Raw genomic sequence first — 26,221 nt, 5'->3', positions numbered from 1 at the left:
AACACGGGGAGAATGTGCAAACTCCACACGGACAGTGACCCAGAGCCAGGATCGAACCTGGGACCTTGGCGCCGTGAGGCAGCAGTGCTAGCCACTGTGCTACCACTGAACGAATGCAAGTTAATTAAGGAAAGCATTAACAGTTTTGTTAAGGGAAAATTCTGTTTAACTTGCTGAGTTTTCTGAAAAGGGAACATGAAATGAAATGAAATGAAAATCGCTTATTATTTGAAGTAGGCTTCAATGAAGTTACTGTGAAAAGCCCCTAGTCGCCACATTCCGGCGCCTGTTCGGGGAGGCTGGTACGGGAATTGAACCGTGCTGCTGGCCTGCCATGGTCTGCTTTAAAAGCCAGCGATTTAGCCCTGTGTGCTAACCAGCCCCTATCCATAGTGGAGATGAGGGAAATGCTGTTAACTTATTAAAGCGTACCTGGACGTCTGGAAGGCATTTGATACAGTGCCACACAACAGACCTGTGAGCAAAGTTATAGCTCACGGAATAAAAGGGAAAGTAGTAACATGGATACAAAATTGACTGAGTGGCAAAAACAAAATGCAATAGTTAATGGATGTTTTTCAGGGTGGAGGAATTCCCCAGAGATCAGTTTTGGGACCCTTGTTCTTCCTGATAAGTATTAATAACGCTGGTGGTTACGGAACTTCGAAGCATTGTCAACTGTGAGGAGGATAGTCTAAAACTTCAAAAGATACCAGACAAGTTGGGGGGGGGGGGGGATGGGCAGACACGTGCGAGATGAAGGTCTATGCAAAGTGGAAGGACAGGTTGAGAGCACAATCAATAACGCACACACTCTCCTCAGCTTTATTGATGGAGGCATGAAGGCTATGTTGAACTTTTTAAAGAACTAGTTTGGCCTCAGCTGGAGTACTCCGTCCAGTTCTGGGAACCGCACTTTACCAAAGATGTGAAGGCATTGGAGAGAGTGCAGAAAATAATCACTAGAATGGTTGCGAGCACGAGGAACTTCAGTTATGAAGTAAGATTGGCGAAGTTAGGATTCTTTTCCGTGGAGACGAGAAGGTTGAGAGGAGTTTTGATAGAGGAAATCACAATCATGAGGGGTCTAGACAGAGTCGCTTGGGACAAACTGTTCCCACTCATGAAGGGATCGAGAATGAGGGGGTACAGATTTAATGTAACTGGCAAAAGAACCAAACGTGTAAGAGTGAGGTATTTGTGATACACCCAGGGGACCAGGAAGAGGGAATCGGGAGACTCCCGTTGAAGAGAGCAGGAAAGAGTTTTAGATATTTAGGGGTGCAGGTGGCAAGGAACTGGGGGACTCTCCACAAGTTGAACTTCTCCAGGCTGGTGGAACAGATGGAGGAGGAATTTAAAAGGTGGGACATGGTGCCGCTGTCGCTGGCGGGCAGAGTGCAGTCCGTTAAAATGACGGTCCTCCCGAGGTTTTTGTTTTTATTTCAGTGCTTGCCCATCTTCCTCCCTAGGGCCTTCTTCAAAAAGGTGACGAGCAGCATCATGAGCTACGTGTGGGCGCACGGCACCCCAAGGGTGAGGAGGGTCTTCTTGGAGCGGAGTAGGGAGAGTGGAGGGCTGGCATTACCCAACCTTTCGGGGTATTACTGGGCGGCTAATGTATCGATGGTGCGCAAGTGGATGATGGAAGGGGAGGGGGCAGCTTGGAAACGAATGGAGAGGGCGTCCTGTGGCAACATAAGCCTGGGGGCCCTAGTAACGGCGCCATGGCCGCTCCCTCCCACGAGGTACACCACGAGCCCGGTGGTGGCGGCCACCCTCAAGATCTGGGGGCAGTGGAGGCGACACAGGGGGGAAGTGGGAGGTCTGATGGAGGCACCGTTAAGAGGGAACCATTGATTCATCCCGGGGAACATGGACGGGGGATTCCAGAGCTGGCACAGGGTGGGTATCAGGCAGCTGAAGGATCTGTTTGTAGATGGGAGGTTTGCGAGCCTGAGAGAGCTGGAGGAGAAATTCGGGCTCCCCCCGGGAAACATGTTTAGACATTTGCAGGTGAAGGCATTTGCTAGACGCCAGGTGGAAGGGTTTCCCTTGCTCCCCAGTAGGGGGGCGAGCGATAGGGTGCTCTCGGGGGTCTGGGTCGGAGGGGGGAAGATATCGGACATATACAAAGTAATGCAGGAGGCGGAGGAGGCATCAGTAGAGGAGCTGAAAGCCAAGTGGGAGGGGGAGCTGGGAGAGCAGATAGAGGATGGGACATGGGCGGATGCCCTGGAGAGGGTTAATTCTTCCTCCTCGTGTGCGAGGCTTAGCCTCATTCAATTTAAGGTGCTACATAGAGCCCATATGACGGGGACGAGGATGAGTCGGTTCTTTGGGGGTGAGGACAGATGTGTCAGGTGTTCGGGAAGTCCAGCGAACCATGTCCATATGTTTTGGGCATGTCCGGAACTGGAGGAGTTCTGGAAGGGGGTGGCAAGGACGGTGTCGAGGGTGGTGGGATCCAGGGTCAAACCAGGATGGGGACTAGCGATCTTTGGGGTTGGGGTGGAGCCGGGGGTACAGGAGGCGAGAGAGGCCGGAGTACTGGCCTTTGCGTCCCTAGTTGCGCGAAGAAGGATACTAATACAGTGGAAGGACGCGAGGCCTCCAAGCGTGGAAACTTGGATTAATGACATGGCAAGCTTTATCCAGTTGGAAAGGGTCAAATTCGCCCTGAGAGGGTCGGTACAAGGGTTCTTCAGGCGGTGGCAGCCTTTCCTCGATTTTTTGGCTCAAAGATAGGGTGCAGAGGTTGCAGCAGCAGCAACCCGGGGGGGGGGGGGGAGGGGGGGGAGGGGGGGTGGCACCAACGGGTGTGGTGGGCTATTTAAGGTTGTAATGCGGGCAAATTTGTTCGCAGTTCATGTTTGATGTTAATTGTTGCTTTGTTTGTTTTTTGGGGGGGGGGAGGGGGGGAGGGACAGCGCGCGCGGGGGGTCGGGCGGGGGGGGGGATATTTGTTAAGAGGGAATACTTTGTAACAGTCTATGGTTAGTTGGGGCAAATATTTTCATGTAAAAAATCTTTTCAATAAAAATTATTTTAAAAAAAAGAACCAAACGTGACATGGGGAGATACTTTCTCACACAGCGATTGGTTAAGGTCTGGAAGGCATTGCCTGTGAGTGTGGTGGAGGCAGGTTCAATCAAAGGATTCAAAAGGGAATTAGGCTGCTATCTGAAAAGGGAGAAGGCGCAGGGTTTCGGGGAGAAGGCAGAGGAAACGGCGCTAGGTGAATTGTTCATTGGGAGAGCCAATACAGATACAATGGGCTGAATGGCCTCCCTTTGTCTTGTAACAATCCTGTGATTTTGTACAATTTCTTAAAACCTACATGAACCAAATGTTTGGCCCTTCGTCTCAGTGGTTTGAGATCAAGGTTTGTTTGTAAAGCGCTCCGTGAAGTGACTTGGACTACAATAGAAGTTAAGTTGCAAACTGTTGTTGTTCGAATACAGAAATCATCAGGGTTTCTCCTTTTGGATGTATAGAAGAAATGTTGCATTTCATCAGGTTAGTACTCCCCGGTAAATTATTTTTAACCTTTGGCTTTGACGCTAAACTGCTCCACATTTGGTTAATGAAATATCGCTTGTTCAAGGATAACCTTTGTTCATTCAAAGTCTTAAGAGGAAAATTTAAAAATGGTTTAAAAGTTTAAAAACTAGTGTTGGTGCGTAGTGTCCCTGGTTTTGAAAACTTGCTTTCATCCTTCAACTGCAAGTCTTCATTCTTTTCTTTCTGTATGTTGAGGTCTTTCATTTTCTTTCTGTATTGTCTTAAAGCTATCGTCACTGTGGCCCAGATTTTCGTCCCCAGGTTGCATGCGCAGAGTCGGGAGATTTCCCAGCCTGCCTCTGTGCTCCAGTGCTGTATTTTTAAAAAACAATAAAATTCCTTGTTCTCACCCCCACCTATGGCCCGATAACCAATGCCAATCCTTAACGCCCACAGACCTTTAATGGCACTGCATACCGCCTCTGCTCATGCCACTCTATCCACCCACGGGGTCTTCTCATGCCCCCCTCCACCAACCTTTTGCCAACACATGCAAACCATTACCTTCACCCACCACCCTTTGTCACCTCTACTCCAACTCAATATCATTGGACACTTCCTGCACAGCCTTAACACTCCTTGGACAACTTTGACAGCTTAACACTTCTTCGGTCACTTGACAGTTCCATGCCAGCTTGTCAATTGTTTGACAGCTTGACAGTTCCAACAGGTTTGTCTGTAAAAACTGCATAATCATGTTTAATTAAAACAATTTCGAAGGGTGTCTTGCCTCCTGCAAAGAATGCCTTAACTCCCCCAGAGGGTATCTTACCATTCCAAAGGAATATCCTGGCAAGAATTCACCAAGAGGCCGTTGCCTGTGAGGATGACATGGTGTGGACTCGCTGAACCAGGTTCAGGAGTTTGCAGGCCCGAGCACCGAGCAGGGAAGCTCTGTCAGGTCCCATGATCTCAAATCGTAGTGTCACTTTAAATGACTTATTGGAAATTCTGAGTTGACATGAGCCACTGGCATCTATGGGATTGCCATTGTAGTCAAGGAGCTGGCAGGCCGGTGGAAGAATGCTTGGTCTGACGCGGATGGTGTCGAGATCGGATTTCGAGATGAGGTTCGCCGATGCGCCGGGATCCAGTTTGAACTGGATGCGAGCCTTGTTGACTGTGAGAACAACACACCACTCGTCATCAGGATCCACGCTGAGGATAGGGAGGTGCTTCACTATCTTTGAGAAGGGCAGCGCATGCTTTGTAACGATGCCCACCCGGTATGGGGATTTGAGGCACTCAGCATCAGGGTCTGTTGGGCTGTCGGGGTCGGAGTCTGGCACGGCCTGCTGTATTGAACGGACGCTTCTGCGCCATGGTTGGGATCGCTGGATGCTGGGCAGTGGAGCAGATCTGCAAATGGCTGCGTAGTGGCCAAGCGTGCCACACTGTAGACACCGTCGTGATTTTGCCAGACATTGCCGCTTTAAGTGGACGGAGCCACAATTCGGACACGTCATGATGCCAACGTCAGCGCGTTCCGTGCGCCAACGCGCATGTGCAATGCTGTCGATCAACGTACGCACCTGCACAGGCTGGTCGTTGGTCTCACGCGCATACGCAGGAGCTCTGGAAAAGCGCGCAAAATGGCCACTCTCGTCGATACTTAGGCCCTGTATTTGTGCGATGGCCTGCACCCGTTCCGCCTCGTGGGAGGCTAGCTTTGCCGTTTCTGCCGCCCTGATGTGGGAGTACCGATTGTTCGCATGTTCGTGGAGAACGCACGTTTCGATGGCGATGGTGAGGGTGAGCTCCTTGACTTTCAGGAGCTGCTGCCGAAGAAAATCGGAGTCGAGCCCGAAAATGATCTGATCCCGGATCATGGAATCAGCCGATGAGTCATAGTTACATGACTGCGCGAGGATGCGGAGATGGGTCAAAAAGGATTGAAAAGGTTCATCCTTACCCTGAAGCCTCTGCTGGAAAACGTACCGTTCAAAGCTCTCATTCACCTCAATGTCGCAGTGGCCGTCGAACTTCAGCAGGACTGTTTTAAATTTTGTCTTGTCTTGGCCTTCAGCGAATGTAAGGGAGTTGTAGATGTGGATGACGTGGTCCCCGGCTGTAGAGAGGAATAGTGCGATCTTCCTGGTGTCCGATGCGGCCTCGAGGTCGGTGGCTTTGAGATAGAGTTGGAACCTTTGATTGAAGATCTTCCAATTTTCACCGAGGTTGCTGGCAATGTGGAGCTGCGGAGGAGGGTTTTCTATGTAACCGGATGGCTGTTTGCTGGTCAACGCTGATTCACTCAAGGGAGGTCCGTCAATTTTCAGCGTCAGTACCTGGTACCATGATGTGCTGGGCAGGCTGGGTCGATGTGGACTGCGCTTGATGCAGTGTAGCGAGAGACAGACTTCCAATACTTGATGAGATGCAACACGATTTTATTTAATATCTAAACTATTATACACGTTCAACTGTGGGTTGACACTATGCTGACTTGACTGGAGACCTGATGCTAGCCTGACCAGACTTACTGACTACCACATGGTGTTTGCACTGGCTATGCTCACGAGCTCTGACTGTCTCAGAAGCTGGATCCCGAGAGAGCTGGAAAACTGGTGCCCTCTGGCTTTATAGTGGTCATGTCCTGTCTGGTGATTGGCTGCTCTGTTCTGTGTGCTTACTGGTCATCCTGTGTGTCAATCACTGCCTGTCTGCACTCCATTGTATACATAGATGTATATTATGACAGGACGATAGTGACATTTAAGGGGCATCTTGACAAATACATGAATAGGATGGGAATAGAGGGGTACGGACCCGGGAAGTGTAGAAGATTTTAGTTTAGTCAGGCAGCATGGTTGGCACGGGCTTGGAGGGCCGAAAGGCCTGTTCCTGTGCTGTACTTTTCTTTGTTCTTTGTTCTTAAAATCATTTGCAGAACAAAAATATTCTCATTAATGTTCATAATTTAATCCAGGATTTGTGTTGTGAAGTTTACAGATACAAATGAATACCCATGTGTACAGGGCAGAGGAATTAGACTCATGAGTCTTGGAGAAAAAGGTCTGCAAGCCCCTATAGGCTAAATGACCTATTTCTTTGACAAATTGGGGAACTAAGAGGAAATGAACAGACATTTGACAGTTAGAATTCTTCCAGCACAAAAAGAGGTCACGGTGGCCTAGAATGTGTCAGGCAGTGCCCATTTGTGAAATGATTTTCTCACCCGCTCGATTCTGACCTTGAGTCACTCTCTGTGTGGAGTCTGTCTACCCGTGTCTGCGTGGGTTTCCTCCGGGTGCTCCGGTTTCCTTCCATAGTCCAAAGTTGTGCAGGTTAGGCGGATTGGCCATGCTACATTGCCCTTCATGTCTAAAGGTTGGGTGCGTTTACAAGGGTTTGTGCAGACTCAATGGGCTGAATGGCCTTCTCCGGCACTGTTGGGATTCTATGATGCTATTCTGAAAGTGAGCAGATAACAGCATGACAGGAATCACTGGGCATTTTAGCGAAGGACTAGACCAACAATCTTACTCCTTAATTAATTAAATTTAGGCAGTGAGAAAGCAGCAGAAACATGATGAAGAAGGAAATAGGGTGAATTCATGTGGGTAAACTGGAGTCAAAACAAGTGCAGAATGAGAAATGAGAGGTAAGAACGATTTGATTAAGAGAGAAACAAAATGAGGAAAAGGGAAAAAACATAATTTAAAAAGAGTGACATTTTGAAAATCTCTGGTAACAATTTACTACCTGCTGGAATGAGACATCATGGTTGAAATATTCTCTTTCTGGGCCAGAAAGGTGAGTGGCACTGCAGGAACAGAGATCTTATCATTAAGAGGTGTGATGAATGTAGGACGTTGGGATATATTGTATTATATATATTTAGTACAGTCAGGGTTAAAAGCCTGGGTTAGTGTGTGTATGACTGCTGAAGTCATGTTTTTAAAAATCCTAGTTTGAAAGACAGCCCAGGTTTTTGGGAGCCAGAGGTGCAATTAAAGCATTGTAAAAGTTTGGGCTAATAGACTTTTATTTATATTAAAGGCAGCATGGTAGCATTGTGGATAGCACAATCGCTTTACATCTCCAGGGTCCCAGGTTCGATTCCGGCTTGGGTCACTGTCTGTGCGGAGTCTGCACATCCTCCCCGTGTGTGCGTGGGTTTCCTCCGGGTGCTCCGGTTTCCTCCCACAGTCCAAAGATGTGCGGGTTAGGTGGATTGGCCATGATAAATTGCCCTTAGTGTCCAAAATTGCCCTTAGTGTTGGGTGGGGTTACTGAGTTATGGGGATAGGGTGGAGGTGTTGACCTTGGGTAGGGGGTAGGGTGCTCTTTCCAAGAGCCGGTGCAGACTCAATGGGCCGAATGGCCTCCTTCTGCACTGTAAATTCTATGTCTATGTCTTAAGAAGGTTCCCTGTGGAGTAGTTAATTAGAGACTGTGTTCAGTTTTGTAAGATGATGTAATTAACGGGAGGAGTCAAGGGCTGAAGCAGTCAGGTGTTGAGGTTCAGAGTTAGTCTGTGGTTGGAAGGTGAAAGGAGAAGCAGTGTCTGAAGAAATACAGTCAGTGGTTCTGCATTATTCTGACAGGGTGTCCGGTCTCTATCTTTAAAGCAGTCTCAAAGGTTCTCTCTTTCCCAAAGTGGAGTATTCAAGAATCTCTGAACAGCAAAACATTCCTGAGTGCTAACTGTATTTAAAAGTGGATTGGGATCTGAGATTGTTTTATTGTTTGTGTGGGAATAAAGATAGCAGTTAAGGGTTATTGTGTCACTGTATTGATTAGCATTGTTCAATGGGTAATTGTAAACTATTTGCTTGTGTGATGTTGAATATATTGGAATACTGTGTTAGTAATAAAGTTTGCTTTAATATACCATATCCCTATTTTGCGTGCGAGGTATCCTTTCCTCGTAGTCTTACAAAATTAAAACAAAATATTGAGGTTTCTGTCCAGTATCCTAGCCACTGTTGGAGTCTGGTCCGGGGTTATAATAGAGAGCCATTGCATCATTAAGTACCAGCCCTAAATTTCTGCAGCAGTTTAATTCATTTTAACAGCACAAATGCAGTAATTTTGTGCTACTCACGGGCAGTCTGACAGTGTGTTTTCACCAGGCTGTATGGTTTGGGGTCGCAAGTAGTCCAGCAAATTGTAGTAATTTGCAACTTGCCCCTATCCCTTCACTGTCACAGATTGCGAAGATAGCCACACATTCATAATGGCGTGTGCATTACATCCACCGTTATTCTGATTCTTACCATTTCAACAAGCTGTAAGTGCACTTTATGAAGCATTACTGAAATTCCTCAGATCTGAGTTTTTTGTGAAACTTACTGCAATTCACCACTGCAGAGTTTTGACCTTTCGGATGGTGGTGCACAGGACACCCTCTTGGCAATTCCCAGAGATACAATCTGTTATGCTTGTAAATATATTTGATGTTTCCTGCGTTAAACACCAAACATTGCCAATGACATAGAGAGTGTTTGGAGTGTAACTACGAGTGACACAGCTTCAGGCTGTCTCTGTCTTCGGTCTGTCCTTGCAATCAGTCTAATCAACCTCGGCCCAAGTGTGGATAAAGCAAGCATAGTGTTTCACTTTGCAATTTTTCAGTAGAAACATGACTAAAGCCAACTTTCCTCTGGAAGCTTCCACAACTTAATAAGAGGGAATTCACTTGCTTCTAAACTGGTGCTCCCTCCTGACATTAAATCATAGAATTATAGAATTTACAGTGCCGAAGGAGGCCATTTGGCCCATCGCCTCCACACCAGCCCTTGGAAAGAGCACCCTACTTAAGACCCAGTAACCCCACCTGACCTTTTAAACATGAAGGGCCAATTTAGCATGGCCAATCCACCTGAAAAAGATTCAGTGGTAACATCCAAAAGGAAATTTGGTGGGTTGGGGAAGAGGGGCTAGCAGGGCAAAAGAAGGGTTGTGGTTGGAGACCACAGGTGGGTGGGTGGGTGGGGGGGGACAGAAGAGTGGTCGGTAAGGCAGAGGCAGCGTGGCAATGTTGGTGGCAGAGGCTGCAGCAGGGCAAGGCCCACTCTTTACTCGTGGGTCCATGAGGAGGAAAATCCCGTTCTTCCTGTCCGGGAAGGAAATCACCTTGAGCTGGATTCTCCCCGCTGGCGGGATTCTCCGTTGTGCCGGCTGCGCACCCACACCCGGGGATTTCCCGACGAGGTGGGACTGCCCACAAAGGGAAACCCTCTTGGCCAGCTGGAGGGATGCTGCACCAGAAAATTGGTGTGGCGGGACGGAGAATCCCCCCCTTTCTTGGCTGCAGTTCTGACGATCACCACTCAGCTCCTCAGGCCTCAGCTTAAAATTGTCATTCAGGCCCGAATGATACCATCAGAGTCTTATCCATTTATTCAATGATACCCCATCAGCTTCAGGTTGGTGATTTAGATTTACTATTGGTCAAATCGATCTGGGTTGGGAGTGGTCAGTCCCTTGCTCTATTTTAACTATCCCCTCATCTTGCATAGATGGGAGAAATCAAATCATAGAATCCCTATAGTGCAGACGGGGGCCATTCGGCCCATCCAGTCTACAGTGGCCCTATGAACAAGCACCCTACCAAGGCCCACTCCCTCACCCTATCCTGTAATCCCGTAACCCCACTTAATCCTTTGGACACTAAGGGGCAATTCGTAAAGTCCAATCCACCTAACCTGCACATCTTTGGACTGTGGGAGGAAACCGGAGCACCCGGAGGAAACCCACCCAGACACGGGGAGAACGTGCAGACTCTGCACAGTCACCCGAGGCTGGAATTGAACCCAGGATCCTGGCACTGAGGCAGCAGTGCTAACCACTGTGCCGCCCCAAAACCCTTCATCCCACTTTTAAGAAGACACAATGAACACTGGGAAGTACAGCAGACCAGGGGGACCTGGGGGTGAATGTCCATAGATACCTCTAGGCAGCAGGGCAGGTAGATAAGGTGGTTAAGAAGGCAGATGGGATACTTCTTTAGCCGAGGTACTGAATATAAGAGCAGAGAGGTTATAATGGAGCTGGGTCCATAACTCAAATCATTAATTTCCCCTGAACGATGCTGGAAGATCTGCCGAGTTTTTCCAGCTTCCTCTGTTCTCATATAAAATGCTCCACAGCTGGAGCACTGTTTGCAGTTCTATCGCCACACTATAATAAGGATAATGATTGCACTAGAGAGGGTGCAGAGGGGCTTCATCAGGATGTTGCCTGGGCTTGAGCGTTTCAGCTATGAAGAGAGGTTGGTTAGGTTGGAGTTCTTCTCCTTACAGCAGAGAAGGCCGAGGGTGAAACCAGTTCAAGGTGTATAAAATTATGAGGGCATAGATAGGAAGGAATCTTTCCCCTTAGCAGAGGTGTCAATAACCAGGAAATATAGATTTAAGGTAAGGGGCGGGAGATTTAGAGGGATTTGTGTAAAAACCTTTTGGCCCAGAGTGATGGGAATCAGGAACTCTCTGCCTGAAAGGGTGGGAGGGCAGGAAGCATTTAGATACGCACTTGAAACGCCAAAGCATACAAGGCTATGGATCAAGTGCTGGAAAATGGGATTAGAATAGACAGGGGATTGATGGCCAACAGACATGATGATCCAAAGAGCCTCTTTATGAGCTTTAAAACTCTGTGACTCTAACAGCAAGTTTTTCACAAGAATATCTGGATTCCATGCATGATGAGATTTCAAAGCTTTCCAAAGAGGGCAGCTCCTGCGATTGACTCTTGTGTTAACAAAGGAGGGCAGTTGAGTTGCTCAACAATGCTGATGAGATGGGCAGTGCAGAGTCACTCTACTTGGCAGCTGCTGAACACCTCAAAGTTTCAGATCCCACCTCTCCTCTCCTGGTGGCAGGACAGTTTAAAATATCTCAAAAATAAAATTGCAAACATTTAGATTTTTAAGGTGATCTGGAGACTGTTCCTTTCTTAAACAAAGAAAATCCTAGAGTTCTGCACCTGGAGAGCAGGGATCACACTCACCAACCACAGTTGAAGGCATTCCTGAGGGTGTGCTGGAAGAATGTGGATCATGTGACATCCTGTCCATGTGATGTCTGGTCACATGACTTTTACAACTGTGGCATTTACTTGGTAGAGGTTTGCTTGGTCATTTTGCTATTGATGATTCCTTGTGTTTTCATGGCAGTAGCTACTTTTTGAAAAGAACCAGGAGGCCTTTCAATGGTAGTTGAAGAGAGGTAATGAAATTAATGGTAATTCAATGAAATTATGTTGGCAAATAGCAGTAACAGTGGTAACACTCAGGTTCAACTATGTAGCAGAATTGTAATGTAATTGTGTACTGATGGTCTATATGTAACTAGTATTATGATGTGTAGTGGTCCAATATCAAATAGAAGCAATTCTACAACTCCCAAATAGTCACCCTGAAAATGGAGCGAGGAACCTCTTGAATTGCACTGTTTTTTAGGTTCCCCACTCAATGCACTTTTACCAGGTCCAATCTCTCTCAATCTCATTAGATTTTGTTTTGCTTCAAGATGATAACTCTAAATTGGAAACCTCAGTCAGGGCTGATCAATACTTGCCCTTCAAATATCAAATATCAGGGCAGCGCGGTATCACAAGTGGATAGCACTGTGGCTTCACAGCACCAGGGTCTCAGGTTCGATTCCCTGCTTGGTCACTGTCTGTGCGGAGTCTGCACGCTCTCCTGCGTGGGTTTGCGTGGGTTTCCTCTGGATGCTCAGGGTTCCTCCCACAAGTCTAAAGACATGCAGGTTAGGTGAATTGGCCATGATGAATTGCCCTATATGACCAAAAAGTTGAGGTGGGGTTATTGGGTTACGGGGATAGGGTAGAAGTGAGGGCTTAAGTGAGTCAGAGCAGACTTGATGGGCCGAATGGCCTCCTTCTGCACCGTATGTTCAGGGCTGGTTTAGCACACTGTGCTAAATAGCTGGCTTTTAAAGCAGATCAAGGCAGGCCAGCAGCATGGTTCAATTCCCGTACCAGCCTCCCCGAACAGATGCTGGAATGTGGCGACTAGGGGCTTTTCACAGTAACTTCATTTGAAACCTACTTGTGACAATAAGCGATTTTCATTTTCAATTTTCATTCATGTTCTATGTTCTAAAACTGGGTGGCACAGCCCACCCTGAACTCAACTAAATCAACGAAGGAGGCTTTTTGTCAAATGATAGAGCTATAGAGGAGACTATATATGTCCTCCTGGTACTGGGATTCTCTCCTGTTACCTCAATTACCACTCATCTTTTTGTATTCATCCTTTCCAAATATTTATTCCATTCACTTTGTAATTTACAATTAATTGTTACCTCAGCGACCATCTCGGGTACCTCGCTCACTAACCTTTTACTGGCCACCTCTCTCTTCGTGCCGTTCCCACTCACTACCTCAATGTTTTGTTCTTGTTCCTGGTTCCCCACAACCACCCCTGACAGCAGACCTCCCTCTCCCCTGAATCCATGTCCTCCAATTGTTTTTCCGCAAGTCCCACTTTCCAGTCTCCCACACCCTTTGAGCCTCCATTAACACCCCCCCCCCCCCCCCCCCCACCCAAGCCCTTATTTTCCAGTCTCACTCTTCCCCGCAAACTCCCATTCTCCAATAACCCAAGTGCAGGCATTATCAGTCTTAATTTATGAAGTTACTGACTTCACTTTTTAATTCTTCTCCCTCAGTGAAACGGTGAAAGGATGGCGTCGTTGTTTCGAAGTGAGGAGATGTGCCTGACGCAGCTCTTTCTGCAGGTCGAGGCTGCCTACTGCTGCATCTCGGAGCTGGGGGAACTTGGTTTTATGCAGTTTCGAGATGTAAGTAAAAGTCGACAGTGGTGGCGGGTTACTTTCTCAAACTGCTGCAGTCCAGGTGAGGAAGGCGCTCCCATGTGCTGTTAGAGAGGGAGTTCCAAGGGATGACGGAGGAACAGTTTTCTGTGTCCAAGTCAGGATGGGGATGTGGAGGTAAACCTGGAAGTAGTGGTGGTGTCCCCAAGCAGATGTCTTTCTAGCTGGTGAATGTCACGGGTTTGAAGGTATTGTCAACATTCCTGTTCTAACTTTATAACATGCCCCAGGGCACTATCCTGCCCACAAGAATATCAGCCCAAGCTCTGTTCAGGTACAATACGTCCCTCTTGGACTGGTCCCTCCTGTCACAGGGCCGGTCCCTTTGTTCCAAGAATCTGAAGGCTGTCGTCACCCTTTGATCTTCCATATTCTCCTATTTTTAGTCTCACTAGTGGGTGGCACTGGGATAACACAGAGACATTTTGAATTCTTGCTTTGTAACTTCCATCCTAGCTCCTTTCAACTTTAACTTAAGGACTTGAACCTGCTCACTCCATACGTCATTGATTCTCTCATGGGCCATATGTGCAGAATATTGTTCACCCTCTCTCACCTCCCTTGCCCTGGCAATGTGACAGCTCCCTTGACATTGGTGTTGTTTAGTTTGTTCCATGGGCTCCTCCAATACCTTGTTCAGTGTTTTTCTTTCTTTGTTTTTTTTTGCTTGTGCCTGGTTTGGTATCTCTGAAATATGAATGGCCTTTGGCAAATGAGCCTTGCTGAGCCCTCCCATGCTTTCACAGAGATGCTGTGGTTGTTTCTGCGCGATAGGCCCAAACCATCCTGCTTCATTTTTGGTGATGACATGAAGTGCAAGTCGTACGACAAGAATCTTTTCCGTTCAATGAATATGGGTTCCCTGGAGCATTTCTCGACCCTTGCAGGGATGAGTCAGGTTCTCGCCAACACCTCCCTCAATTTTTCATTATGACGCTGGAGAGTGGTTCCTTCTTGTGGGGTCAGTGTGTGTACGGCAGGCTATTTGTCCAGCCAATGTGGTACATAACGTGCTCTTTCCAGGTAGTTCCAACAAACTGGATTGCCATCCATTTTCTCTACACCCTTCTCCCCCCAACTCCTAAATTCCTCACATCCTTGCCTAGCTGTTCTGTTTCAAAGACGATTGTAGAGCCCCTATAAGTGTCCCAGATAAGATCAGTGTGGACCATTGATTGAACGTGGCATTTCCCAGTCTATCTGGCCAACTGAACCATTCAGAGAGCTTCCTATTTCATTTGTATGTATGTGAATGATGTCGTTGCATTTCCATGTTTAGTGAGGATTTCTTTTGACGCTGTGGGTCTCCAGAATCTATTGCCTGTCCCTCATTCTCTAATTAGAATAGAGCGAGCTTGAAACACTTGCTTCATGAGGACACCAGGGTGGTAAAGTTAAGAACATTCCATGTTTACGAGAAGTGCTCGTGAAGAGTGACGCTTTTGTGTGCCTTTTTTCCACAGCTGAATGTGAGTGTCAACTCATTCCAACGGAAATTTGTGAATGAAATTAGACGTTGTGAAGTGATGGAGAGAATTCTTCGTAAGTGTGCAAGTATACTTCTGTGAAAATGATCAATAAAGATTTTTTTTTGCGTGTTGAAATAGTTAACACAGTGGAGAGATGTTAACAAGGTGGAGAGGGGGTCCTGGAAAGATGTTCCTGAATCTGTACTGCTGAATGGTAGACAGCACCATGGAAAATAGCTACAAATCCAACCCACACATTTGTGAATATTTTCACACTGATTTAAATATTCTTTCTTGACATTTCAGCAGACAGTCATCACTAAAAGGCACCATAGATTTTAGCATTTGAGTTGACTTAATTTCACTTGAGTCAAAATTTTGAGTTTGTGGGCAGAACTTGCTGCTGCCTTGGGGGCAAGTTTGGAGGTTTTGGTGGGGGAGGGGGGTTGATGGATGCAGGTGGGCAGAGGTCATTTGTTTGAGCAGGATGGTGTGAGGTGGGTAACCCACTGCCTCCACCTGATTAAGTCTGGAGCAGGGTGGCCTTCCTGTCTGCATGCTAATTGAGGCACCATATTACCTTCACTCACCTGTCGCCTTGGACCCTCCGTGAGCCTAGACCTCTCCCTGGGTGCTTTACAGGTAGCATTTACCCCTCCCATTGTCGAAGCCTCTGACTGACCAGCAACCTTCAGCATGCAGGATTTCCAACCCCCCGGGGGCCTGAATCCTGGACAGGACCCAACACAGGCCAGTTAAATGCCTGACAGCCGCCTGATTTCTCCAGATCTTCCCCAACAGAGATGATGTGGGAGTCGCACTAATTCTCAAAAAGGTGTGACCCCAGTCACCCAGATTAAATTCTGCCCAAGGACCCAAACACTTCACCAACGACTGGAGTTTAAATTCGGGGGAAGTACGGTCCTTCCAATGAAATCTTAAATATTAAGACCTATTGTTGTAATTTGAAAAGGAACAGTGAGATCGCCCTGAACCTAATTTTATGTCTATATTTGAAAAGGGAGATAAAACCAGTCCATAAACTAAAGACCAGTTAGCTGTAAAAGTGGTAGTCGGAAAGATATTCTGCACTTGGATAGAATAGAACACAGTTAGATACTTAAAAAATATGGAAAAGTCAACATTGGTTTCAAAAGAGGAGCTCATGCTCGACAAGCCTGCTAGAACTTTTTGAGGAAATAACAAAGAATAGACAGGAGCAATGCAATAGATATAAAAGACTTGGGTTTTTGAAAGGCCTTCAATAAGGTTCTGTTCAGTAAAAGGAAGTAATAGTCCCAGATGGCCACAGGCTGCTTTCCCGTTTGTGGGGAAGAGCTGACTGGTGGCGATTCAACCTAAGGATCACCACACCTCGGGCGAGGGACAAGGTTGAGAAGGTGGTCGTTCATGAATAACCTCAGCCGGGACGGGAATTGAATCCGTGCTGTTGGCCTTGCTCCACATCACGAATCAGCTGTCCAGCCAACTGAGCTAACCGACCCCTGTTGGGCAGACTTATGACTAATGACAAAACATGCGGAGTCGGGATTAGTAACAGAATGGATGGCAAACTGGCTACAAAATTGAATACTGGAGTTCGAGCTAATTTCACAGGTGGTGTTCCACAGGGAGTGGTGTGAACACCTCTCTTTACCCCGCACATGAGCAATTTGGTCTCTGGAATCAGAATTACAATCACAAAATTTGCGAATGTCACCAAATTTGGAAGTAAGTTCAATAGAGGATAACTGACAAAATTACACCAATTTCGTAGTGGTGTGTAAATGATGAATTAATTTCAATGTGAGTAAATGTGGGGGTTGTATTTTGGTAGGAAATATAAGGAGACCTCCCTGCACAATTAGAGCTCGCAAAAGAGATCTAGGGTATGCACTTCATTAAAAGCAATACAAGTTAATAAGGCAGTACAAAATGCAAAAATAAAAGCACTGGAGGAATACAATTGACAAGCAGAGTGGTTATAAATAGTACAGCACTAGTTCACATATTACAGAAATGAATATAGGGAACATTTGCAAAAGTAGAAAAGATGATTTACAAGGAGGACACTAGAATACGGGATTATAACTAAGTAAAGATAGAAGCTGGGCTGTTTTTCACTAAAAGAGACAGGCGGATGAACTAATTGATATTTAAAAATTATGAAGGGATGTGATAGGGTAGATGTTACCAGTTGAGAGAAGTCCAGGGCTAATGGCCATAAATGTAAGACGCTCGCCTGTTAAGTCCGATAAAGAATTCATGAAAATCTTTTTTACACAGAACATGGCTTTCATGTGCTGCATAAACTCAGCACAGGCCAGTTGCGCCAAATGGCCTGTTTGATGCTGCCTATTCTATGTTTGAAACCAGAACCATCAGAAAGCCAATTGAGCTCACAGCTCTAGAATGACTGTTACATTGGTCAACTATCAGTGCATTTCACAAGTTCTCTTGAGAAGTACCATGTGATGTTTTGACATTTGATGTAAATATAAGATATCTCGTAACCCAAAATAAGCTGACCCAGAATGACTAGTTACAAGAAAACTATGGAAAATAGAAGCTCGGGCAGGTTGAAACAGGAGATGGGCAAAGTAAGAATCAAAAATGCTTTAATCTGCAGTTGAACGGAGGGGTGAGATTAAAATTGTAACAAAAGAAAATAGTCTTTTGCATTGAGAATCAGAGAATAGTTGGAGCACGGTAGGAAACGATTCAGCCTCCCGTGGCTGTACCAGTTCTCTGCAAGAACAAATGATAGTCCCAATCAATCCCTATCCTTCCCCTGTAGCCAAGCAATTAATTTTCTCCTTGCGTGATTATCCAGTTCTCCTGTAAAAGCCATAATTGAACCTACCTCCACCACATATTCGAGCAGTACGTTCAAATCCCAAATTGGCCGTGTAAGGGAAAAAAAACAGATTTTCCCCATGTCACGTTAGTTCTTTTGCTATTCATCTTACATCTTTTCTGCACCCTCTCTAAAGCCTTCATATCCTTCCTAAAGTGCAATGCCCAGAATTGTGTACACTATCTAGATTTTGAATTGCACCATCTATTTTAAATCACTTCTCCTCGTTCCTCCTACCAACATGTATCACGTTGGGTTCTCTGCATTAAAATTCATCCGCCACATGTCCATCCATTCCTCTAGCCGAGTCAACCACCATCTGAAATTGTGCTCTGTGCACTCAGGTCTCGGTCATTAATAGGTAACAGGAAAGGCAGTGGTCTTTGTACTGTACTGACCCCTTGAAGCCCCCACTATATACCTTCCTCTAGTCTGAAAGACAACCATTTTCACTGTTACTCGGTTACGTGTCCTTCAGCCAATCTTGTATTTATGCTGCAACTGTCCCTTTTGTTCCATGGACTTCACCTTTGCTGGCAAGCCTGTGATTTGGCACTTTATCAAATACCTTGTGGAAGTCCACGAACATTATCAACAGCATAACTTTCTCAAACTTCTCTTGTCACTTCAACAAAAAACTCAAGTGAAGTTAGTTAAACACGATTTACCTTTAACAAATCTGTGCTGGCTTTCCTCAGTTAATCCGCGTGCAACGATTATTTTTGCCCAGGTTACCACTTCTAAAAGCGAAGTTAAACTGAATGGCTGTAGTTGCTTATCCTTGCACTGTTTGATGAACAAGGGTTTAATATTTGCAATTCTCCAGCCCTCTCGCACTATCCCTGTACCTAAGGAAAATGATGGCCAGTGCCTCTGCAATCTCCAACCTACTTCCCTCAGTATCCTTCGATACATCCCATCTAGTCCTGGTGGCTTACCATCTCTAAGTACAGCCCTCTTTCTAATATCTCTCTTAATTTTATCCCATCCAACATCACAACTACCTCCCTTTCGCTGGACTTGAGCAGAATCATCATCCTTGACAAGCATGGATGCCAAGTATTCATTTAGTACCCCAGTCATCCCTGTGCCTCTATGGCAAGGATATTTAGGATGGCAGAGTTTCCCTTTCTGCCATCGAAGGAGCTGGTGGAGAACATATCCCTGACAATACTACCTCCCCCATGGCCAAATAATGCTCCAAAAAGCGTTAATTGACCAGTGGGACTTTTGCCCCTCTCTCAGGAGGGAGTCCTGCCTCTAGAGAGTGGCCGATCTGATTGTGTCCCTGCATTATAGAAGCTGCAGTGGACAGGACTGGAACTGCAATCAGTCCCCAGAGTCGAAGTCCTGGCCGGGATTCCAGCACCAGGTAAATTATGGGGTACTTGGGATGGGGAGAGTAATTGAGACCTGGGTGGGCGGACAGAGGGATGTTGGTGGAGAAACCGGGAGGGTGAGAGCAAGCGGAGGGACCTGGCACCAGACCTTCTGCCCAATGATAACAGGACACAGATGATGGAGGACCCACCCCACCCCACCCTATTCTTGTCAGCCTGAGGCTGGGTGGGACACAGCCTTGCCATAGTCAATAATTGACCAATTAAGGACCTCAATTGGGGGGAACGAGTGAATGGGTTGGTCTACGCTTTGCCTGTTGAAGAGTAAAATAGCAGAGAGGTCAGGGCAGGTGGAAAGGCTATCTGAGAACTTTTACAGACATCCCCTGCCTACAAACCTGCTGCCGGAGATGTGTAGAATTCTGCCCTATTTGTAGTTCACGTTTTGGCACTTAATCAGTCCCACCCCCCTCCTCTCTTACCTTTGAGCTGCTTATATGTTTCTGGATGACTTTTGGATTCCTTTTTTAATTCAAACCCAGTCTCTCCATTCTCTCTCCTCACCTCCCTTATTTTCTTTTTCACTTCTCCTTTACATGTTCTATGTTCAGTCCAGAAATCACTTGCACTATCAATCTGACTATTGTACGTACCCTTTTTCTGCTTCGTCAATCTCTCCCTCTTTTGTCATCAGAAAGCTGTGTCTTTGCTTGTCCTACATTTCCTCCTGTACCCAAACAACCTCGCCTTCAACAGTCGCCCATTGTTCCATGACAGCTTTTCCCGTCAATCTCTGATTCCATCACACCTCTGGGTCAGCTCTGTTCTCTCCCTACTGAAACTGACCCATATCCGAGCTGAGTATTTTTACTCTCTATTGCTCCTTGCCCTTTTCCGTTGGGTAACTTGAAACCTCAAGATTATGGTTTCCGGAATGTTCTTTTACGAAACCTTGATCCACCAGACCCAGTTTGTTGCCCAGGATACATTTTAGCAATGACTCCTTCCTCAATATGGTTGAAACATATTGAACTAGAAAATTATCCAGAACACACTTCACAAATACCTCTCCCCTTTCTGCCTTTTGCATTATTACTATCTCTATTTATATTAGAACAATTAAAATCCCCCGCTATCCCTCTCCTTGCTGATTTGTCTCTGAATATCATTCCGTGGAGTTGCTATTCTCCCAGTAGAAATAGTGTGCACAGTGCACAGTTTTCAGAAATCTATTTTTCTTCAGCTGCATAGAGATTTTCCTGTACCTGAGTGGGTTTTGCAGAGGCGGCCCGCCATTGGCTGCCAACTGGGGTCGCTGCCGGTGGGATCGGTCAGAACATCCCGCCCGGTATCTCTATTTTTCCAAACTCGTACCAAATAGATTCGGCCATTGATACGTGCTGGAATCCACTCTCCAGCACTGTAATATTTGTATACAGATCCTCGAACTCCCTCCCTAACAGCACTATGGGTGGACCTACACTACATGGACTGCAGCATTCCAAGAAGGTGACTCACCACCACCTTCACAAGGGCAACTGGGGAGGAGCAATAAATGTTGGCCCAGCCAGTGATGCCCTCATCCCAAAAAACTCTCCTTGATCAGGACTGCCAACCCTCCTCCTTGCTTTCCTGCCCTGTCTTTCCTGAACACCTTACATTTGTGGAACAAAAATAATCGCCTTCCACCCCCTTCCCCCACTCCGTGACGCTACCCCCAATGCGTAACGCCCCCCACCCCTACCGTGGGTCCTACGGGACCTTCAACTCTTCCCGTCTCTCTTCCTCTACCACCGGAAATACTCCAATCCTCCTAAATAAAAGTCGACATATCCACCCCTGCTATCGAGGGCTCCAATTTATAAAGATTCCTAGAAAATGCCTCAAATACCGCGTTCATTTTATCTGTGATGGAAACCAAACCCACTTAAATCCCTAACCTGAATAATTCCCCGGAGGGCCATCTGCCGCCTCAGCTGATGAGCTAACAGACAGCTGGCCTTCTCCCCATAATCATAGTCATAGATGTTGACAGTACGGATACAGGCCCTTTGGCCCAGCTCGTCCATGCCGCACAAAAGTCCTCCCTCAAAAACCACAACGGTCTCACCTTGGAACTGTGTCCGCAGCTTTTTCCTGCTTGCTAGAGGCTCCCAGGTAGGGTTGCACAAGTACCTGGGGTCCACCTCCCAAGATCACATCAAACAATCTCTGCTGTTCTGTCCTTTCCTCCCTCTCCATATGCACCTTGTATGATATAATCTCTCCTCTAATTACTGTCTTCAGGACATCCCAAGGCGAATCATTCTTATGAATTCCATATATTCACTAATGGCTTTGTGGCGCACACAAAACTCCAATTTTGCCAATAATCCTTCATCTAAACTCCAGAATGGGCACTAAATAGATCCCGACTCCAGAACCAAATCTACGAGATGAGGGACATGATCCGAGATGACAATGGCCGTGTATTCTGCCTTTCTTACCCAAAGGAGAAGAATCCTACCCACCTTATGTATTGGGGAAGAACAAGAATTCATTACCCTCCCGATATATAAACCACAACGATCTGCCTCCCCCCCCACTCCTATTTTATAAATGCTGCTAGCGTCTTCGCCACCCCGAGATTGGCAGCGATTTTAGCTTAGAATGGTCCATCTTCGGATCCAGCGCGCAATTTAAATGCCCCCCCCTCAAAAAAAATCAGTTGATGTGTATCCAAATCCAGAATGGAAGCTAACAGCTACTTAGTAAATGCTGTATCGTCCCAAGTCGGGTCACATAAATTAACTAATATCACCAACCTACCTGGCAAAGTCCTTGTGACCATCACATACCTACCATATGGGTCCGTCATTACCTTGCTTATCAAATAAACAAACCCGTTTGTTAAAAGTGCTGCCCCCTTGTGTCCCCCCCCCCCCCTCATGGGTGATTTTAATCTTCACATAGATTGGGCAAATCAAATTAGCCACAATGCCGTAGAGGAGGAATTCCTGGAGGGTATACGGGATGGTTTTCTTGAGCAATATGTGGAGGAACCAACTAGAGAGCAGGCCATCTTAGACTGGGTACTGTGTAATGAGAAGGGAATCATTGCCAATCTGGCTGTACGAGAATCCTTGGGGTTGAGCGACCATAACATGATAGAATTTTTTATCAAGATGGAGAGTGAAGTAGTTGATTCAGAGACTAGGGTGCTGAATCTTAATAAAGGGAACTATGAGGATATGAGGCGTGAGTTGGCCTTGATAGATTGGGGAGAGTTACTTCAAGGGATGACAGTGGATAGACGATGGCATTCATTCAAGCAACGCATGGAGGAACTACAGCAATTGTTCATTCCTGTCTGGCACAAAAGCAAAGGGGGTTAGAGGGCCAATCCATGGCTTACAAAGGAAATTAGAAATAGTATCCGATCCAAGGAAGAAGCATACAGATTGGCCAAGAAAAATAATACGTCTGAGGATTGGGAGCAGTTTAGAATTCATCAAAGAAGGATGAAGGGATTGATTAAGAAGGGGAAAGTACAGTACGAAAGGAAGATTGCAGGGAACATAAAGACTGGCGCTAAGAATTTCTACAGATATGTGAAGAGAAAGAGATTGGTAAAGAGAAATGTAGGCCCCTGCAGACAGAAACAGGGGAATGCAGAATAAGGAGCAAAGAAATGGCTGAGCAATCGAATACATACTTTGGTTCTGTCTTCACAATTAAGGACACAAATCAGATCCCAGAAATGTTGGAGAATGAAAGGTTTAGTGAGAGGGAAGAACTGAGGGAGATCAATATTAGTAGAGAAATGGTGCTGGGAAAACTGATGGGATTGAAGTTGGATAAATCCCCAGGACCTGAGAATCTGCATCCCAGAGTGCTTAAGGAGATGGCTCTGGAAATAGTGTGCACATTGGTGGTCATCTTCCGGGATTCTATAGACTCTGGAACTGTCCCTGCAGATTGGAGGGTAGCTCACGTCACTCCGATATTCAAAATGGGAGGTTGGGAGAAAGCAGGGAATTGTAGACCAGTAAGCCTAACATCGGTAGTGGGGAAAATGCTTTAATCAAGGACTTTATAGCGGAACATTTAGAAAGCAGTGGCGGGATCAGTCAGAGTCAGCATGGATTTATGAAGGGAAAATCATGCTTGACAAATCTGTTGGAATTCTTTGAAGAGGTAACCAGTACAGTCGACAAGGGGGAGCCAGTCGATGTGGTATATTTGGACTTTCAGAAGGCGTTTGACAAGTCCCGCATAAGAGATTATTGTGCAAAATTAAAGCGCATGGGATTGGGGGAAATGTATTGAGGTGGATGAAAACTGGTTGGCAGAGAGGAAACAAAGAGTAGGGATTAATGGGTCCTTTTCAAATTGGCAAGCAGTAACCAGTGGGGTACCACAGTGATCGGTGCTGGGACCCCAGCTATTCACAATATTTGGTTGAGGGAACAAAATGTAACATCTCAAAGTTTGCAGATGATCTCAAAGTTTGCAGATGATACCAAATTAGGTGGAAGGGTGAATTGTGATGAGGATGCAGGGATCCTACAGCAAGATCTGGACAGGTTGGGTGAGTGGGAAAATCAATGGCAGATGCAGTATGATTTGGATAAGTGTGAGGTTATTCATTTTGGAAGCAAAAACAGGAAGGCAGATTACTACCTGAATGGTTGTAAATTGGGAGAGGGGAGTGTCCTTGTGCACCATTCGCTGAATGTAAGCATGCAGCTGCAGCAGACGTAAAGAAGGCTAATGGTATGTTGGTCTTCATAGCGAGAGGCTTTGATTATAGAAGCAGGGATGTGTTGCTGCAATTGTACAGAGCATTGGTGAGGCCACACCTGGAGTATTGTGAGCAGTTTTGGTCTTCTTTGAGGAAGGATGTTCTTGCTCTCGAGGGAGTGCAGCGAAGGTTTACCAGACTGATTCCAGGGATGGTGGGAATGACTGTCATATGAGGAGAGGTTGACTAGGTTAGGATTGTTCTCGCTGGAGTCAGAAGAATGAGGGGGGATCTCATAGAGACTTATAAAATTCTAACAGGACTAGACAGGATAGATGCAGGGAAGACGTTACCAGTGATAGGTGTGACCAGAACCAGGGGTCACAGCCTGATGATTCAGGGTAAACCATTTCGGATAGAGATAAGGAGACACTTCTTCACACAGAGTGGTGAGCCTGTGGAATTCATTACCACGGGAAGTAGTTGATGCTAAAACTTTGAATATATTCAAGAGGCGGCTGGATGTTGCACTTGGGGAGAATGGGATCAAAGGCTATGGGGAGAAAGCAGGATTAGGCTATTGAGTTGGATAGTCAGCCATGATCGTGATGAATGGCGGAGCAGGCTCGAAGGGCTGAAGGCCTCTTCCTGCTCCTATCTTCTATGTATGTAACCTGGTCTGATCCCTCACTCACAGCTGAGTCTCCTGTAAAAACACCACATTAGTCTTCAGATTCTTAGGTGAGAGAAAACTCGCGACCTTTTTACTGGGCCCCCCAATCCCCCAGGTGACCATCTAAATGGGGGTCTTCTCTCCCCCCCCCCCTCCCCCCTGAAGTCAGCCATTTCCACCGTAAAGAATTATTAAGTGCGAAACCAGAGGATGTAGGCCCAAAGCCCACCCAAGATGTCTGTCAAACAATAAAACAAAGACAAACCCATGAACACTGTCAGAATATTGACCATATTCCAGAGAACAATACCCCTCCTAATTAACCCCATCTCCCAACCAAACAAAACACTAGGCTAATTGAACCACTTAAACCAATCCAGTGGGCCACAGCCCCTCTCCTACCTCGCTCCCGTTCACTAGCTATTTAATGCTCGTGAGATAGCTGCTTCCCAGGAAAAGAGAAGAAAGTGGCCCTCCTCATGCCGGCTACCGAAATCTAACAAGAATTCAGGACTCCTTCCAAAAGTATGTTTGCACCAGGAGCCATATATTTCCAATACTTCCTTTAACAATATCCCACAAATCAGTTATCCTCCTATCTCCCACCGTACAACTTGTACAAAACAACCCCATCCCAACCCCAGAGCAACGAAATAACATCAAATACATACACAATACAAAGTCCCCCAAAACCCCTTCCCATAAACAGCCACAACAAGTTCACAAACAGTGCGTTTAACTCGACTCCAGTCCATGCTCAGTAACAAAAGCTTCTGCCTCCTGAAGCATCAAAGTAATGGTCCTTTGACCCAAAGGTAACACGGAACCTCGCAGGGTACATCACTCCCAACCTCACTCCACTCTCGTATAATGCCGCTTTGGCCTTATTAAAGACTGCCAGCTCCACACCAGGATCCTGATATATTCTGACATGGCTTCCTTCCCGCCTCAGGGTCACGGTTTTCCTTAGCCCACTTTGGGACCGCTCTTTCTCCTAGCTATCACCACTCGTCGTGGCTCGTTCACTCGAGGTTTCTGCCGGAGTGTTCGATGGGCCCTTTCAAACTCTGGAGGGATGCCAGTACCCCCCCCCCCCCCCTCTCCCCAACAGGTGGCAAACATCTGCGAAAAGTATGAAGTACTTAACGTACCTAATGCACAACGTCCTCCTACATGCCGCCACCGAAGTTCAAAACTGTACGTAGTGTGCCGAGTGTGGATTAATCAAGGTTTTATAGAAATTTAACATTACCTTTTCTATCCCATTTTTGCTTTTCTTGAAATTGTTATTGTTTTGTGAACTTGCTACCTGGAGATAATTATGGAACAGTACTTCCAGGTCTCTTTCCTCCTCTAACCAATTTAGTTCCTTTTTAATATCTTAAAAAAACAGCAAAGAACCTCCTTCCTCCTACCAAAATGAGCCAACTCACATCTCTGTTTTGAGTTTAATTGGTCAAGGTAATTGTGTTCTGCATGCCTGTTTTAAGACCATAAGACAGAGGAGCAGAATTAGGCCATTCGGCCCATCGGGTCTGTTCCACCATTCAATCATGGCTGACATGTTTCACATCCCCATTCTCCTGCCTTCTCCCCATAACCCTTGATCCCCTTTATTATCAAGAACCTATCTACCTCTGTCTTAAAGACACTCAGTAACTTGGCCTCCACAGCCTTCTGCGGCAAAGAGTTCCACAGATTCACCACCCTCTGACTGAAGAAATTCCTCCTCATCTCTGTTCTAAAGGATTGTCCCTTCAGTCTGAGGCTGTGCCCTCAGGTTCTAGTT

General features: G+C 46.3%; 1 protein-coding gene across 3 annotated transcripts in view; it reads left to right on the top strand.

Moving 5' to 3' along the window:
* The window catches only part of LOC119955113 (V-type proton ATPase 116 kDa subunit a-like), a 222,699-nt gene that overhangs the window by 99,868 nt on the left and 96,610 nt on the right, over nt 1-26,221 (top strand). For 2 of the 3 annotated variants that reach the window (XM_038781000.1, XM_038781001.1), the window contains 2 exons: nt 13,206-13,337; nt 14,834-14,912. In XM_038781000.1, the coding sequence (XP_038636928.1) occupies nt 13,221-13,337; nt 14,834-14,912 (196 nt within the window). In that variant the 5' untranslated portion in view covers nt 13,206-13,220. Of the gene's footprint in view, nt 1-11,603; nt 11,739-13,205; nt 13,338-14,833; nt 14,913-26,221 lie in introns of those variants that run through there. The other variant, XM_038781002.1, reaches the window with a different exon arrangement.

This window comes from Scyliorhinus canicula, chromosome 20, assembly GCF_902713615.1.
Source record: "Scyliorhinus canicula chromosome 20, sScyCan1.1, whole genome shotgun sequence".
Classification (NCBI taxonomy): domain Eukaryota; kingdom Metazoa; phylum Chordata; class Chondrichthyes; order Carcharhiniformes; family Scyliorhinidae; genus Scyliorhinus; species Scyliorhinus canicula.
The sequence above is the reverse complement of the archived record's forward strand: the minus strand, read 5'-3'. Positions and strand labels throughout refer to the sequence as shown.